The sequence below is a fragment of the Mauremys mutica genome, chromosome 1 (assembly GCF_020497125.1).
Source record: "Mauremys mutica isolate MM-2020 ecotype Southern chromosome 1, ASM2049712v1, whole genome shotgun sequence".
Classification (NCBI taxonomy): Eukaryota; Metazoa; Chordata; order Testudines; family Geoemydidae; genus Mauremys; species Mauremys mutica.
In genome coordinates this window covers 153,620,352-153,635,703 of record NC_059072.1, presented here as the reverse complement: position 1 = coordinate 153,635,703, position 15,352 = coordinate 153,620,352, and the positions used below count along the sequence as shown (strand labels likewise).

General features: G+C 40.8%; 1 protein-coding gene across 1 annotated transcript in view; it reads right to left on the bottom strand.

Annotated features, from left to right (window-relative positions):
- Positions 1 to 14,650, bottom strand: part of MAN1A2 (mannosidase alpha class 1A member 2) — a 307,506-nt gene extending 292,856 nt beyond the window's left edge. Inside the window, exon 1 of the mRNA XM_045000927.1 lies at positions 13,911 to 14,650. Coding sequence (XP_044856862.1) covers positions 13,911 to 14,218 — 308 coding nt within the window. The 5' untranslated portion in view covers positions 14,219 to 14,650. The remainder of the gene's footprint in view (positions 1 to 13,910) is intronic.
- Between the last annotated feature and the right edge of the window lie 702 nt (positions 14,651 to 15,352).

Genomic DNA, 15,352 nt, shown 5'->3' with positions numbered 1-15,352 from the left:
TAGGGTGGTGTTTGTGTGACCATCGCTTATTTGCACTGTAATGTCCAGGAAGTGGATCTCTTGTGTGGACTGGTCCAGGCTGAGGTTGATGGTGGGGTGGAAACTGTTGAAATCCTGGTGCAATTCCTCAAGGGCCTCTTTCCCATGGGTCCAGATGATGAAGATGTCATCAACGTAGCGCAAGTAGAGTAGGGGGGTTAGGAGACAAGAGCTGAGGAAGCATTGTTCTAAGTCAGCCATAAAAATGTTGGCATACTGTGGGGCCATGAGGGTACCCATAGCAGCACTGCTGACTTGAAGGTCTACATTGTTCCCAGATGTGAAATAGTCGTGGGTGAGGACAAAGTCACAAAGTTCAGCCATTGTAGAACCTAACCACATCAGGTTCTTGATACTGCTATAACTAAGTTTCCAACACTGCTGGAGAAATTTGTCTGTTTAAAGGAAAGGTAAAAGCTTGACCCTACCAATTTTTGCATCCAAGCCCCCTTAATTTCACCATCTAATACAGAACATATACTGCCAATCCTACAACAAAAATTCCCAAAGACTCTGGTATATCCTGATCTGCTTTTGAAGTGGTGCAGTGACAGCAGAACGGATACTGCAGGTTTATGCCAATTTTCTACACATAAGCCCCCCAATTTCACCACTTACACATAGATAGACCTGGCAGAATTCAATTTTATGATTTTGATGGATAATGGCAATGTTTATTTTTAAGCATTTTTTCTGATTTTTAATCAGTTTAAAATTTCACAGTTGCAGGAAATTATGGGAGTGATCAAACAATAAAGGAGAGCAGTTAACTACTGAATCAACTGCACTGCACTCTCTGCTGTCAAGAATGTGAAGCTTTACAACTGATAATAAAAACTGTCAGCATTATGTTAAAATATTCAAAGTAAATATCCTTATATCAAACTCTAAGTTCTCAAATAGCATTTTTCTTACTTTGCATTTCGATTATTATTGATGTAAATATTTGTCCGTGTGTGTGTACGGTGAAATTGACTCATCAATAAAAATCTAATCCATCCAAGCCTACACACAGAACATGTCCCTCCACTCCAACTATCTGCAGTACGGTCAACAACTTGTTGATGTAGTCAGAGCAGTTGAACATATTCTGTATTTAGGCACTGGAATTTGGGAACTTGGATACAAAAACATTAGCAGGATTTTTGTAGTGCGGGCATGATAGGATCTGGAATTTTTTGTGCATTACAAAGAGAATTACATCCAACTACTCCTAGTGCGCCAAAATATTACAGCACTTGTACATAGAACACAATGTGAGGTAAATGTTTACAACTTATTGGGTTGTGCATTTGTCTAAAGTGAAAACAAACCAAGAAAAAAGCTATTGAAAAATGATATCGCCAAATTCATCCAGGTAATCCTCACCCACAGCAATTTCACATTTAACAAAAACTTTGTCCAAATCATGGGAACTGCCATAGGTATAAGGATGGCTCCCAATATGCCAACCTTTTCATGGCATCTGGAGGAAGAATATTTAGAAAAATGCACCATGAAACCAATGATATACCTGAGATACACTGATGATATTTTCACCCTTTTCACAGACAAGCTAAACTCCCTCAGATTTCCACTACAACTTCAACCTCCACTACCCATCCATCAAACTCTCTCTAGAACACTCCCACTCCAGCATCACCTTCCAGAACACCACAATTCAACAATGGAACCCTACAGAAAACAATATACAAGAAACCCACAGATCACCACAGTTATTTCCACAGATCCAGCAAACACTCCAGCAGCACCAAGAAGTCTATTATCCACAGCCAGATAGTCAGATACACAGAATTTGCTCTGAACCAGGGTGGACTGATTAAAATCCAGGTGATTTAAATCAGCAAGTAGAAAATATTGATTTAAATAATCTATTTTAATCAACTTTTCCATTTGTATGTCAGTCATTTTCTGAAAAAGGTGCAGTCTCATTGGTTGATATAACCATTAAAACATGTTGATTTACAACTAAATAGAGCCTTTATGCTAAATTTGGTTTGTAATTTTTCAACTTTGGAGGGTACACTATAACTATATACATTTAAACAATTATATATCAATATTTTCAGATTATTATACATTTTAATACATCAGAAAATGGCAAATGATGTATTATTTACTAGACAATTAACTTTTGCTCATGATTTCTGTCAAGCTGCATTAGGATAGTAATGAATTTAATTAAACACAAAACAGCATTTAAATTTACTTTAATTAAACAACTTTAAAACATTTTGGATACAAACTATTATCAAAATATTTTTCACATTTGCAACTAAATTATTTATTAAACAGAGGAGTTAACTGTAGTAAGTGAATTAAACTGATCATTTAGGTCAGCCTGGAAAAATTCTCAAATATGCCTAGATGAAAGTGATTGGAGCCTAAGTTTCTGACAGACATGCCAAACCCGCAGAAAAAAACCACAGAAATTGGGCTTGCTTTCGACTTAATTGTCTTGTGAGTTGCTTGTCGGCTAGTTTTTGGCTTGTAGCTTGTTGGGCTTGTAGCTTTTTTTTTTTTATCGGCTCCCGGAAAGCAGGGGCAAGGGGGAGAGAGTCATGGGGTGCACAGCAGGCCCACCACAGTCCCAGACTGCACGCCAGGGGGAATCTAGTCACATAACATGTTGGGGTTCTTTGAGACTGGCTTGTTTTGGTATTGTTTTGAAATGGGATTAGCTTGATTTTTGGCTTCTTGTGAAAGCTGGGGTGCTTATTTACCAAGTGAAGGTTGGCAACTGTGGTTCCTAATCACCTAAGTCTCTTGAAAATGAGACAGTCGTAAGCTATTTAGGCTGTCCTTCAAACTTTTCAAACCAGAAAATTTCAAGACACCTCCACCCCTTCATTTTTATTAACTGAAATAGAAGAATAAGCAGGAAAACTTATTTAATTCCCAAGCGATTTCCTCAACTCTGCATAAATTAGTCCAAATGAAGGAAATAGTCCATCTGTGCCTGCAGAAGAGGCTACTGCTGTCAAATGGTGATTTAGCACTTCAACAAACTCTGGTTCCAGGTGCTTAGCTAGTGACCTCCATCAGTTCATTGGTATGATTTTCTATAAAATAATATCAACGAACATGTATTGCTTGAATGCTTCATGCCCAGCCCCAAAATTATGGCTGGCATGATTAATAGGTTATTATTAGATGTCCATGTCATAGCAGCATCTTCTTCACCAGTGTGGCATCTACCCTAGTACTCTGGACTGAGAATACTGGCAAGAAAATGAGGTGGGGTAAGTGACAGATCCATCTGCTTCTTTACTGTCTGCAATTTAACTTTGTTGTTGGATAACAATGTATCAAAGTTCTTTCCAAATTTCAGAAGCATCAACAATATAGCGGCAATCTTTCTGCAGTTTGTCCAAAGCTATGGAAGTAAGCTGACTATACTGAAACCAATCTTCTACATTTCTCATCAATCCAATGTTGACTACACTTTGGATACCATCTATCTATATTGCCATGATTTTCTTCACAAATTCTCATCAGAATGGGCTAGTTCTTAATAAAGAGTTCAGAACAATCAACCACTCCAACAGACTTCTTGGAGGAGCATTAATCCTGCTCTCTTCAGTCAACCTGAAGCAATGTGGTGTTACAGAAGTATTTTGCAAATTCAACATTTTCCTTTACTACTAAACTTATATTTAATTCTTTGGCTAAAAGATGCAAGAAATGAGTTCTGCTCCTATGTGTTATAAGTTTCAGGTTCCCTTCATTATCTTCCTCTAGATTTCTTCTCATCTTTGCTACATTTACATCATCATCTGTGAAAAAGCAGACAGATTTTTGTTAGCAGTAAAGGCTATAGCAAACTTATTTTTTAAGTATTCTGCTGTATGCACATTTTCTGATGTATCAATTGTTTCTGTAAGATCAACAGCCCCAACTCTTTTTCCCAGACAAGAAGAAAGGAAGAATGTGTTGCGTAAATGGACAAAGCAATCTTTGCATAGAGTCTTGCCGGAGTTTGCTGGTCCTGATTACGAACTAATCTGTGGTTTTACAGGATAATAAAAAAAGTTTTTTCTGTTTTTATCTATATAAAATTTACTGCCTGACATATGGCTAGTTGCAACACTGCTGCTGGTACTAGCAGATGACCCTGATATTGTAAATGATGGATATTCATAACCCCTTATAGCTAAGATGGACCCTGAAACAAAAGGGTGAAAAAAAGTCACTGAGTATTACTCAGTGTACTGCTTTAAAAATGAAATTGTAAAGATTCCTCCCATTGCAGCTGTTAGTACCACTGTTTAAAATATATAATTTATTCAAAACACAGTTTTATAGGGAAAATAATTAATAAGTCATAAAGATGATCTATTTAAGCGCTCATCTCTAGCAACATACCAAATAGCTTTTGGGGTGTGGGGGGAACACTTCAAATGGTAAAAATCATAAAAGGCTAATAAAACTTTACTTTTATATAGGAAATTCACCTAGGATGTTTAATTATATTGAGCAATTAAAAAAAACTCTCGAAAGTCCACCAACAGTAAAAATCTAATTAATACTTTAAGAAACATTTTGAAATTCATAAGTAATTAATCCACCCAAAATACAAATTTAGGAGAATAATCTAAATGATCATTTACTAGCACAGTAAAACATGGCAGGCAGTCCATAAGAATGGTGCAAAAATAAGTTTACCAACCTCTTGATCCAGATTGTTCAGACATGTCTACATATCAACATTACAGTCATTGCCTTCTGAAGAGTATTTTTCAGGCTGTTTCACGCTGATAATTCAGCCTTGCATCTCTCTGTTCAACTGTTTTCATTTGACACATTTCTTTTTTACCCAGAGGTACAGGAACTTCCTGAAAATATTCCCAAATAGGGTCTTTTACAACCTGCAGCCATGGGCAGGTTTTTTCTCCTCTAGTTCTGGACATAACAAAACTCATTCCACACATGGATGTAAAAAATTAAAGAAAACACTGCTGGGCAAGTCAGTGTTTTTCCGTGAGCTGGAGAGTAGATTTCCATGGTGGGTGGAGTCAAATATCCATAATTTGAGAAATGAGCCAATAAGAGATCAGATAGGGAGAAACTATAAAATAGGAATAAGACCACCCAGTGGGCTCAGTGCATGGTCTTGATAAGATACATGATGGTGTCTTCTGAAGTCAGAGGCAGGGTCGGATTGCCTGTGATGACTTTGCAAAGCTCTTGCACCCAATAGCACAGCCGGGTCTCTCACAGGATCAAGCCCTTAATACAGTACACAATTTGTTGTGCCACATTTATAAAGCTTGACATCAAAAGTTAGAATTCGGGGGGAGGAGGAAGAGATCTTTATGCAGAAATGCAGCATATAACTCAAAGTTTTTGATAGAGGCTCATGGTTTCAGCATATTTATTTATTTAAATGTGTTAAGACTTTAGGAGTAGTTTAAGCCTAAATATATTTTGTATTAAACACAGATTTCATTTTAAACAGAATTTTAAAAAAAAGTTATTTAAATCAACTTTTTTTTAAAAAAATAAAAACTGGATTTTTTATTTATCTACTCTCCTCCAAGAGAAAGTCTGGGATACACACCTAAACATACTTAAAATGCCTTCACTATACAAGGACTGCACCAGAGAAGTAGATCGCATATGGGAATATGAATACCCTGGGAAAAATTGTCAATACAGACAGGTTTCAGAGTAGCAGCCGTGTTAGTCTGTATCCGCAAAAAGAACAGGAGTACTTGTGGCACCTTAGAGACTAACAAATTTATTCGAGCATAAGCTTTCGTGGGCTACGGCCCACTTCTTCGGATGCATAGGATGTCAATACAGAAAAAAACCCACTGACCACATACCCCTAGCTGTCACCTCTCATGCCACACTAGAACCTATACAACATATCAAACAGCTACACACGTACTTGACAAGGTCATCCTGGGAAAAAAATAAAAAAAAGTGTTCCCGAACCCCTGCTTCTAACCTTCAGACAAGCCCCTCAACCTCACCAAGCTTATCATCAGAAGCAAGCTCCCCACAGACCAGAACAGACCAGCTCAAAGCAGCTAGACACTAAACTCAGAAACACTGATTTTATAGCTCACTACAACAATTTGTACCACACCCTACTGCCTGCTAACCTGTAATTGTCCCCACTTCATTAAGTGGTATCCTACATGTGTGAACCCCTAATGCTAAACAATCTGACATACCTTATATTTAGCTTGGACACTCTGGTTACCTTCCCCAGACCTGGGAAAGAGCTGTGAAGCTTGAAAGCTTGTCCCTTCCATTAACAGAAGTTAGTCCAATAAAAGATACAACTTAGATAATGTTTTCACCCCTCTTAGCCACCAGGCCTCACCTACTTATCTCGCTCATTGAAAGTGACAGTTATGGATAAATATGCAGTGTTGTTGTAGCCGTGTCAGCCCCATGATATTAGAGAGCTCTGTGTAAACTCAAAAGCCTGTCTCTCACCAACAGAAGTTGGTCCAATAAAAGACATTATCTGACCCACCTTGTCTCTGTAATTATGGGTAAAGTTACTTTTCCTAGCAAACAGAACAGAAACATGATTATAACTGATGTTTAACAAACTAAAGTTTGAATGTCCGAAAGGTCCAATGCAACCCTGCTAAACCTGGATGGAAATTAGTTCAATCTCATACCATAGTCTCCCAGGCTGTTCGTGTCATACGCTATGTCACTTCAATGACTACTACAAAGAGCTGGTTAAGAAATGAAAGTTTTCAATTGAATCTTATTTTCTGTATACTCAGCAGTTTAAACATAACAAGAAATTCCTTTCACCATATGATGTTTTTAAGAATGCTGTGTTTCATTTTGTTCATGTTACAAGGAGAGATGAAGTTTCCCTTATTTGTTCATGTATATTTTGCCTGCTTGTTCTTCTGTTATATTGAATACAAAGATTAATTTTTAATATTAAGAAATTATGCCAATGAGTAAGACAGGTAATCCAAGAAATCTGTGGGTTTAGTCCTGCAAACACTTACCTAACCAGGATGCCTTCAGTGAAGCCGTGCACAAGGGTTTACAGCAGCACTAGTGCCTATAATCAGTATATCTTAGGGCAGGGGTAATCAATAGACAGACAGTGGGCCAAATCCAGACTGCCACATGTTTTTTACTACTTATTATCATGTTATTTTTTTATTATTTTCTTCTCTGGAGTCTGGACCTTGACCAAGAAATGTGGACCTTTACAAAAAATAATTCACTATCCATCTTAATGTTTCATACTGCCAGCCATCACTGTAGTACCTGAGCATCTTCAACATAAAACCAGTAAACAAGATGATTTTACCTCTGGATATAATATTGTAAAACCAATACTGGTATACTGCAGCCAGCTCTGGGGTCCACATTTTTTAAAGAATTTTGAAAAACTGGTGGGGTACAGAGAAGAGCCACAAAAACTATGCAAGGGCTGCTTTACAGTGAGAGACCTAAAGAGCTCACTCGTTTTTTGAAAGGTGACTTTATTAAGTGCTTTCGAAGGGAAATAATACCAGCTGCTAAAGGGTTGACATAGCAGAGAAAGGCACAGCAAGAACCAATGGCTGGACGCTGAAGCCAAAAAAATTCAAATTAGAAGAAAAAAGGTACATATTGAATAGTGAGACTGATGAACAACTGCAACTACCAAAGGAATTGGTGGATCCTCCATCTTTTGGAGTCTTCGAAACAAGACTGGATATCTTTCTGGAAGATATACTTCAGTCAAACAAGTTATTGGGCTCAGTAAAGGGATAAGTGGCCTGTGTTATACTGGAGTTCAAACAGGATGATCTAATGGTCCCCTCTAGCCTTTAAAAAAAAAAATCTATGAATAGCAAAATTACAGTAAATATAGGAACCTAATTGCCCTCTCAAAAATTCCTAAGAGTTTTTATCCCCTCCTTTTCTTAAAAGGCATACTCAATCTCTTGAGAGTGAAATCACAAACCTTGGCTGTGAATTTTCATTCACACAAAGAATATCAACCTAAGAAATAAAAAATGAACCAAGGGTTCCTGTTTCTCAGATACATGCACTCTCTGTTTTATAAAATAATGCAAGCAAGGTGAAGACCATTCTGACCAATTTCTGAACATAAACAATTACATTCCAAATTTAGGAATCTGAACAGAACTGTAAACATAAAGGGCCTTTCTAATCATGTGTCTATTTTATCCTGATTTCCCTTTGTCTTTCTAGGTGTCACTACCTTTAGTCATTTGGGGTATATTTAGTTTAAGTTAATTAGCTCACTTCACAGTTATACCAATTCAAGTAACACAGTACACACAATCCATCTATTGATTTAAGTAGAAAAATTAGTCAAATTTTAAAAGCTGAAAACCAAAAAGACCATTGTGTTCCCAGGTGATTCTGCCTTCCCACTTTTATCATGGCTAATTAAATCATCTTCTGACTATACAGACATGGAGAGGCAGATTCTGAGACACTAATGAACAGATTGTGTTATTACCCTACCCATTTCTTAGTTTTAGACAAGCGGTAAAAGAACAAGATGGATAAGCTATTATCTTTTACTAGACCAACTAAAAACAAAGATTGGAAGGTTCTGATAACATTTTTATTTGTTTATACAGTGCTTAGAACAATGGAGCATCTAGGTGCTAATGTAATACAAATAACTATACAGTGAGCAAGAAGACGGTGAAGTGTCTTTTCAGGATAATAAAAGATGAAGATGGCTGTTAACCCATAACTGTTCAGTGACTAATGAAGCAGTTATAGTATCAGCTTGACACATTTTGCATGACATATGACAAGGATGCTGACTTCTGTGAACAGGAAGTGAACTAGGGACTAAATAACTGAAAGCATGGCTCTACAGCTTCAGCTAGAAAGCCAGGCTGTACTGCTAAGGACTGTAACAGACTCACATCTTTTGGGGATCAGGCCCAGAGGAGAGTTGTGTAGCACACTGTCATCCCACCCCACTCCCCATCCTCCCAGGCACTAACACTATCACACATTAGTGAGCTTTAAAAATCACTTCCCTATAGTACACATTGCTGCACCATGTAGCTGAGCCCTTACAATACTTGCAATTTTAATGCCACGCTGGTGCTGGGTTTGTCCTTTTGTAATACATTTGATTTTAATAATTATCCCACTCTCAATCTGTAATATGAATGTGTTTCTGAAAGACTGCACTGTTGACATAGCGATAGGCCAGCTGTTGCTCTGAAGTGGCTTTGAGATGTTGTGCTGGTGTGATTATACTCTTATTTGCAGACATTTATATATTTCCTGCTGAAGTAATGACAGTCATTTTGAAAGACAAGGTGAGTAAAAATATCTTTTATTGGACTAACCTCTGCTGGTGAAAGACAAGCTTTTGAACTGCAAAGAGCTTGGTGAGGGAGCTTTTAGAGGAATCATTTGATGAATTTAATAAGAATATGATTGATGTTCAAATTAGAGAGGCCTTCAAGACATTTAATTAACACAAGAGGTCACAGGACAACTACAATATCAAAACAAGTTAACTCGTTTATATTAGGTGGCAATAGACATATCAATAAAAAAGTTAATAAAATGCCTCATTTTGGGGAAAGGAAAATTGAAATCAATCTTGTAAAAGAGTGAAGCGACTTTGTAATGGCTCTGAAAGACTTGGTAAGGAGCAGCCCAATAAATAGCTACTTGTAAACTGTGGTATTGGGGATCAGCTTGTTGCTGAGTTTACACAACTGTCACTCTTTCCCGAGTCCTCAGGTATGCATTCAAGATTTCCATTTGGAATAGTCTATCCACCATTTCATGTGCATGTCTCTCATTCCAGAAGTCCCGTATGATTTCTGAATCTGTCCTGTCTCTTAAAAGGCGAGCTCCCCCCCCCCCGACACACACACACTTTTCAAACTGTACATGTGTTCACGGTTTCTATTCATGTATCTGTACATGTCCAGTAGCAGTCTTTTCTGCTTCCCCTTTTCCTAGACCAGAGATTTATGCGCCTTTCCAACATTGTGAATCCAGTTAACTTGACCCTATGAATACTTTGGGACACCCATCCTGTCTGAGTAGCACTAAAATGAAGAACAAGAAATTAAAAAGTGTTAATAACCATAGCAACAGCCCATCCATTTCCTGAAATACGAAAGAATGAGACTAAAAGTACAATCACAGTTCTGTTTCAGATTCTAAATGTATTCTTGTAAGACACTTTTCCTGGACCACAGACAAATAATTCACAAAAACACTGATAAAATTACAAGTGAGCAGGGGGTGCTATTTTAACTGATTAATGGAATAAAGATAGGGGGCCGGGTAGATTGCAGCTCTAAATAAACTAACAAAGGACCTTCAAGAACATCTTTGTTTATGGTCCCATCCAGGAAAAGAAGAGCAATTTCAGCAAGCATGAAGACCAATGAGGATCATTTGCACCTCTGATATCAAAGGACTGCCTCTGAATGGAAAGGCTGTTCAAGGTTCCATTTGGGTGGAAAGAAATGTGCACTGTCCCAAAATTTGATTGCAAGGTTGGAGGATTTGCTGAGTGAGTTATTCAGATACTGGAGGGAAAAGATTAACAAGAATCTCCATTACATATGTAGAAAACTGCATTACATATCCAAGATCAGTAGCTTCCACCTTTTACAAATGCACACCAGCACTCTTACAAAATATTCTTCCCTCAGCCACCAAGCCTCCAAAAATCAATCTGTCATTACGTTTTATAAACTACATACCAGACAGAGGACTTTTCATCCTGTTTCCTCCTTCACCCAAATCAGCTTGGACACCGACTGAAGATCCAGGGTTCTTGAAAGGAGATCCTGAAAATTCTCATTGTGTCCAGTGTCTCATAGCCCAGCTCTTCGACCTGTTTCTCTGCCCGTTAACAGAGCCCATCTTCTCCTTTACTACATGGCACTTTGGTGCTATCCAGAAGCACCTCCAGCAGGGTACAGGTGATACCTGAGGATTCTCTCCAACTCACCACAGAAGGGACAAGTTTCTAACACAAACTGAGGCAATAACAGCTGATGCGGGACATTCTGTCCTTTCAGCAACCCAGTCATACTTAAGTATCACTTATGACTAAGTTTTGTGATCCCTGTCCATGCTGGTATGTCAAATCAAATGTAATCCAAAAAGAGGCTGTAAAGCTTGTGCATCACTAGAAGCATTTGTGTGCTTAGAGTGAAAGTTTAGGCACACACAAGGGTTAGCATGCCAAGTTTCTCTAGTGTGGACAGTGCCTGTGTAGACTGACTGAAGTCTACTTTGAACATAATTGAAAAGATACCTCTATCTACAGGTACCCACAAATAAAACCAAAGTTGGCACAAGTATAATAATTTCCTTTGTGATATCACTACTGAACTGATTATATGTCTTCAGATAGATATCTTCTGTGTTGGAGGGGAGGGGAGATCACATGCACAGGGAACTGGAACTACAACCTGGTCAGCTAGCTCCAAAAGCTATGCCAAAAATCTATTAGTTTTTAGCAGTAGCAAGTTTATTTTCCTTTCTATAGGCCAGCCACTAGAAGGGATCATGCAATTCAAAAATGTGTGACACAGCTTTTCATTTGGCTTGTCTACTTTAGAAATGCAAATCATGTTTGTCCTAGAAGATCATGATGACTGGGAAACAATAGAACCACGAGACGCAAAACAGCACAAGGTAAGCATAACTTGGGTTAATGGGTCTGACAAAAAAAGAGAGCCAAGCTTGTGGCCAGGTAGTTGACACATGGGGTGTGTTCACCTTGACAAGGGTGTTGAGCATTGTCATAAGGTGAACCCTATGGGATGGAAACCAACTGGATGGGGGATGAGAGGACAGCCCTGCCTGAGGGGAGTTCAGGTGATCTCCTGGCAGTCTCTCCCTGCCTGGGGGTTGCCTATTTTCCCCAGAAAGGGGTTATAGCTGAACTACTCTGGGAGAGAGCAACTGGTCTTGGAAACACCGAGAAGGCCCCCTACCCTGTTGGGCCTTTTTCCACTGAGAACACCAGCTACTGCTACTGCAGAGATTAGTCCCCCAAGCGAATTTGCACCCTCAGCACCTCACCACACTCAGACAGCTTCAGACTTGCAATGACTCAAATATATGTGGGCATTTCCATGTTACAGAGCCCATTAGCATGGAATAAACTGGACCCATGAATCCAGGGAAATCCACCCTGGAGCTGTGTTACGAGTGTACTGTATGATATTACTGATATACCCACTCCAAATCCATCTTCCCCTTCCCTTTATATGCTTCCTCTGTACTTCCCTTATAATACGTACACTGATTCAGCCATTACAGAGGTGTTAGAAGAGTAGATCTACAAGGTATCAGGCAAGTTATATGCATAAGTACGGAGACAGGAATAGTTGAAACCACAAAGACGGTAGCATAGGGTTCCTGACTCCCTGGAGGCACCACCAGTTAGCAGCTAACAACCCAGACCATTGAAGCCAAAGCAGAGGGACACTGGCTCCTGTTCACGATTACTTGCCATCAGGGGTTTGACAACCTGTAAAACCTCCTTACATATGTAATTATGAGGGTTTATTAGTCAATGTTTAGAACTGTTTTGTGTAGCATTTAACAGTAGTGGCTAATTAATGTTTTCAAGAAATTAATTCTTTGTTAAATATTCAGCACCTGTGCCCTTTCAATTAAGGCATCAGAGATCATAATAAATGTACTCCAAGATGTCTAACAGGTCCTCCATGAATATCAGAGAATAATCAGGCTTAACACTGCTGATATTTTTAACATAAGGCACAAACCAGAGTGAGAAATACCCCAATATTCAGATTGCCTTTATATACACCATACAGTAACAAAAAAGGACAATCCCGTTTATTAAAAGCTGGCACAAATCACCTTTACAGAACTCTTATCATAGGCAGAAGGGGGAACCTATTTCACACCACTCCAAAAGAAACACTGTAAGCTTAAGTGTTTTATTTTTTTAATTCTGTTACTGTTATTAATTTTTTAGGATTATTAGACTTATAAGTGTACTCAAACATCTGAAAATTTCAAAATCAGAATTTTTTTTTATTTGTAAAAAGCTAGTTTTTCTACAAAATCCAAGTCTGAGGCCTAATTTGAGCTATACTGCATAAAGACCTGATGCTGCAGAGAATCCAAGTCCACCTAGACCAGTCAGCATTAATAGTTCAGTTCTAGTGATTAACTATGGTGTCCCTCCACTAGTGACCATTAATACAAAAATCCCAATAGCTGCCACCTGAGTTTGTTCTCACAGCTGCAGGCTCTCGCTCATGCTACTTTTCTTGCTCTGCTGAGATAGTTAGGAAGCTAAAACAGGGAGAAAAGGCAACCCACCTGGCTTACTGCCACCTGTCCAAAACAGCAGCACAAATTAGGGCCAGGGGTTGAGAGCCTGAAGGAGACAGAATCATGGCGGACAAGGGCCCAGGAGCTAAGGGACCCCGAACGGCATCACATGTAGCAGCTTGAGGAAGAAGGGTATGGGGAGAGGCACAAAGAACTCAGAAGCAGAAAGACATTTGGGAAATATATGGAGAATAAATACTATGGATATTTCATGTTCATGAGAGCAAAGCTATCTGAGGTGACTCTCCACTTGTGGGCCCATCCAAAAGTCACTATGCTCCTTACATGACAGTATCGCTTTCAGCCACGATTAAGCAACCGCGACTTTTACATCTGTCAGAAGAAAATTATGCCATCTAGGTAGAGCTACATTTTCCTGGAAACGGCAAAAGGAAAACCACATTACTTTGTAGGCCAACCCCAGTCCCCTTTACTAGGTTTCCTTTGGACCAAATCTTAGTCCCACTTATAGTCACTCAAATGACAGCAAGATCAGGCATTGTTTTCTTACGTGAAGCAAACAAAACCATGTGTATACATTATACCTGTGCCTGTGCTCATCGTGTCCTTGCCCATGGATCAAGTAGCCGCCAAGGTTTTTGCCCCCCTTGCTGGTATCCACGTGAGGAATTAACACATCCTCTAAACCCAGATCAAAGCGTTTGTGTTTGGAAGAGTCCGGGAGGAAGAAGAATGCCCCAAAGCAGAGGGTGATGAAGGCACTAAGAATGAGGAGGAGGATAAATTTTTCGGACAGTCTCAAGGTAGCCCTGTGGTGGGGGAAGGAGGAGGTCCCGAGGTTCAGGGGGGGGAGTCTCCGCCCGGACAGGGGCAGCAGCGCGGGGGTGGCCATCGTCCCTCTAACAGCAAACCGGAGAGTTTATATCATCTCATATCCGCCAGCCAGGACCGGGGCAGCCGGAGCGCGGCAAACCGGAGCTTTTCAGCTCTCCCCGAGCCGTGCGCCGATCCAGCCGCCGGGGCGTCCGCCCGCCCTTGGCTTCCCCTCAGCCGGCGCCGTCCCCTTGCTCCTCGCCCCGGGCCGCTCGGTCACGGCACAGCCACCCCCGGCCCGGCCCTGCAGCGACCGGCTCAGCGGCGAGAGGCCGGGCTGCGCCGGCGCCCCCCGCACCCACGGGGCCCCATGCCGGCTCGCGGGGCCGGGCAGGCGGATTCCGGGGCCGCTCCGCGGCGGTAACTACTGGGGGCGGGAGGGTCGCCGGCGGGCGGCGGCGGCGGTTCCCCAGCGTGCGCGAGGCCGAGCCAGGTGACGGCTCATTCCGCCCCTCCCCCCGCCCAGGCCCCCGAGCAGAGCCCAGCACGGCAACGCCAGCAGCAGACAACGCCGACTCCGCTCCGTCTGACCCCGCTGCTACGCATGCGCTACACTGCCCCCCCCCGCCCACATTCCGCGCCTGCGCGCCGGGGATCCCATGGCCTGAGCTGCCTCCCCAGGCTGAGCGGGGGGGGCGCTGCGCTAGGGTGTGGCCTGCCCTGAGGCTGGGCCGGAGCGTGGCAGGCTGGGCATCCTGATAGGGGAGGTTATGTCACAGGTAGCGTAAGTCAATATCTTCCAGTGATGTTAGTTGATCCAGGATAAGTAAAACATGCGCGCGCACCACCTGTTATCCCACCCTGGAACCCGTTCAAGGTGTGAGCAAACAAGTTACAGCCCATGCTGAGCACAGCCTCAAAAAAAAAAATCTTTCCCAAACCCTCCTCTTCTGGCCTTAACACAACCCTCCCCCCCAACCTTGCCAAGATTATAATCAGAAGCAAACTCCCCCTTAGGGTTACCACCTGACCCGTAATTGAGCCACTTGGATGGGGGTTTTTTAATGGATTTACCAGTTGCCAGAAAAATAATTTAATCTGCCTGGGTTCTTTTACATGCATCTAAAGAGTTGCATTATCATCACAATAATGTCATGTTAAAAGTAGGGCTGTCAATTAACCCCAGTTAGCTCAAGTGATTAACTCAAAACCA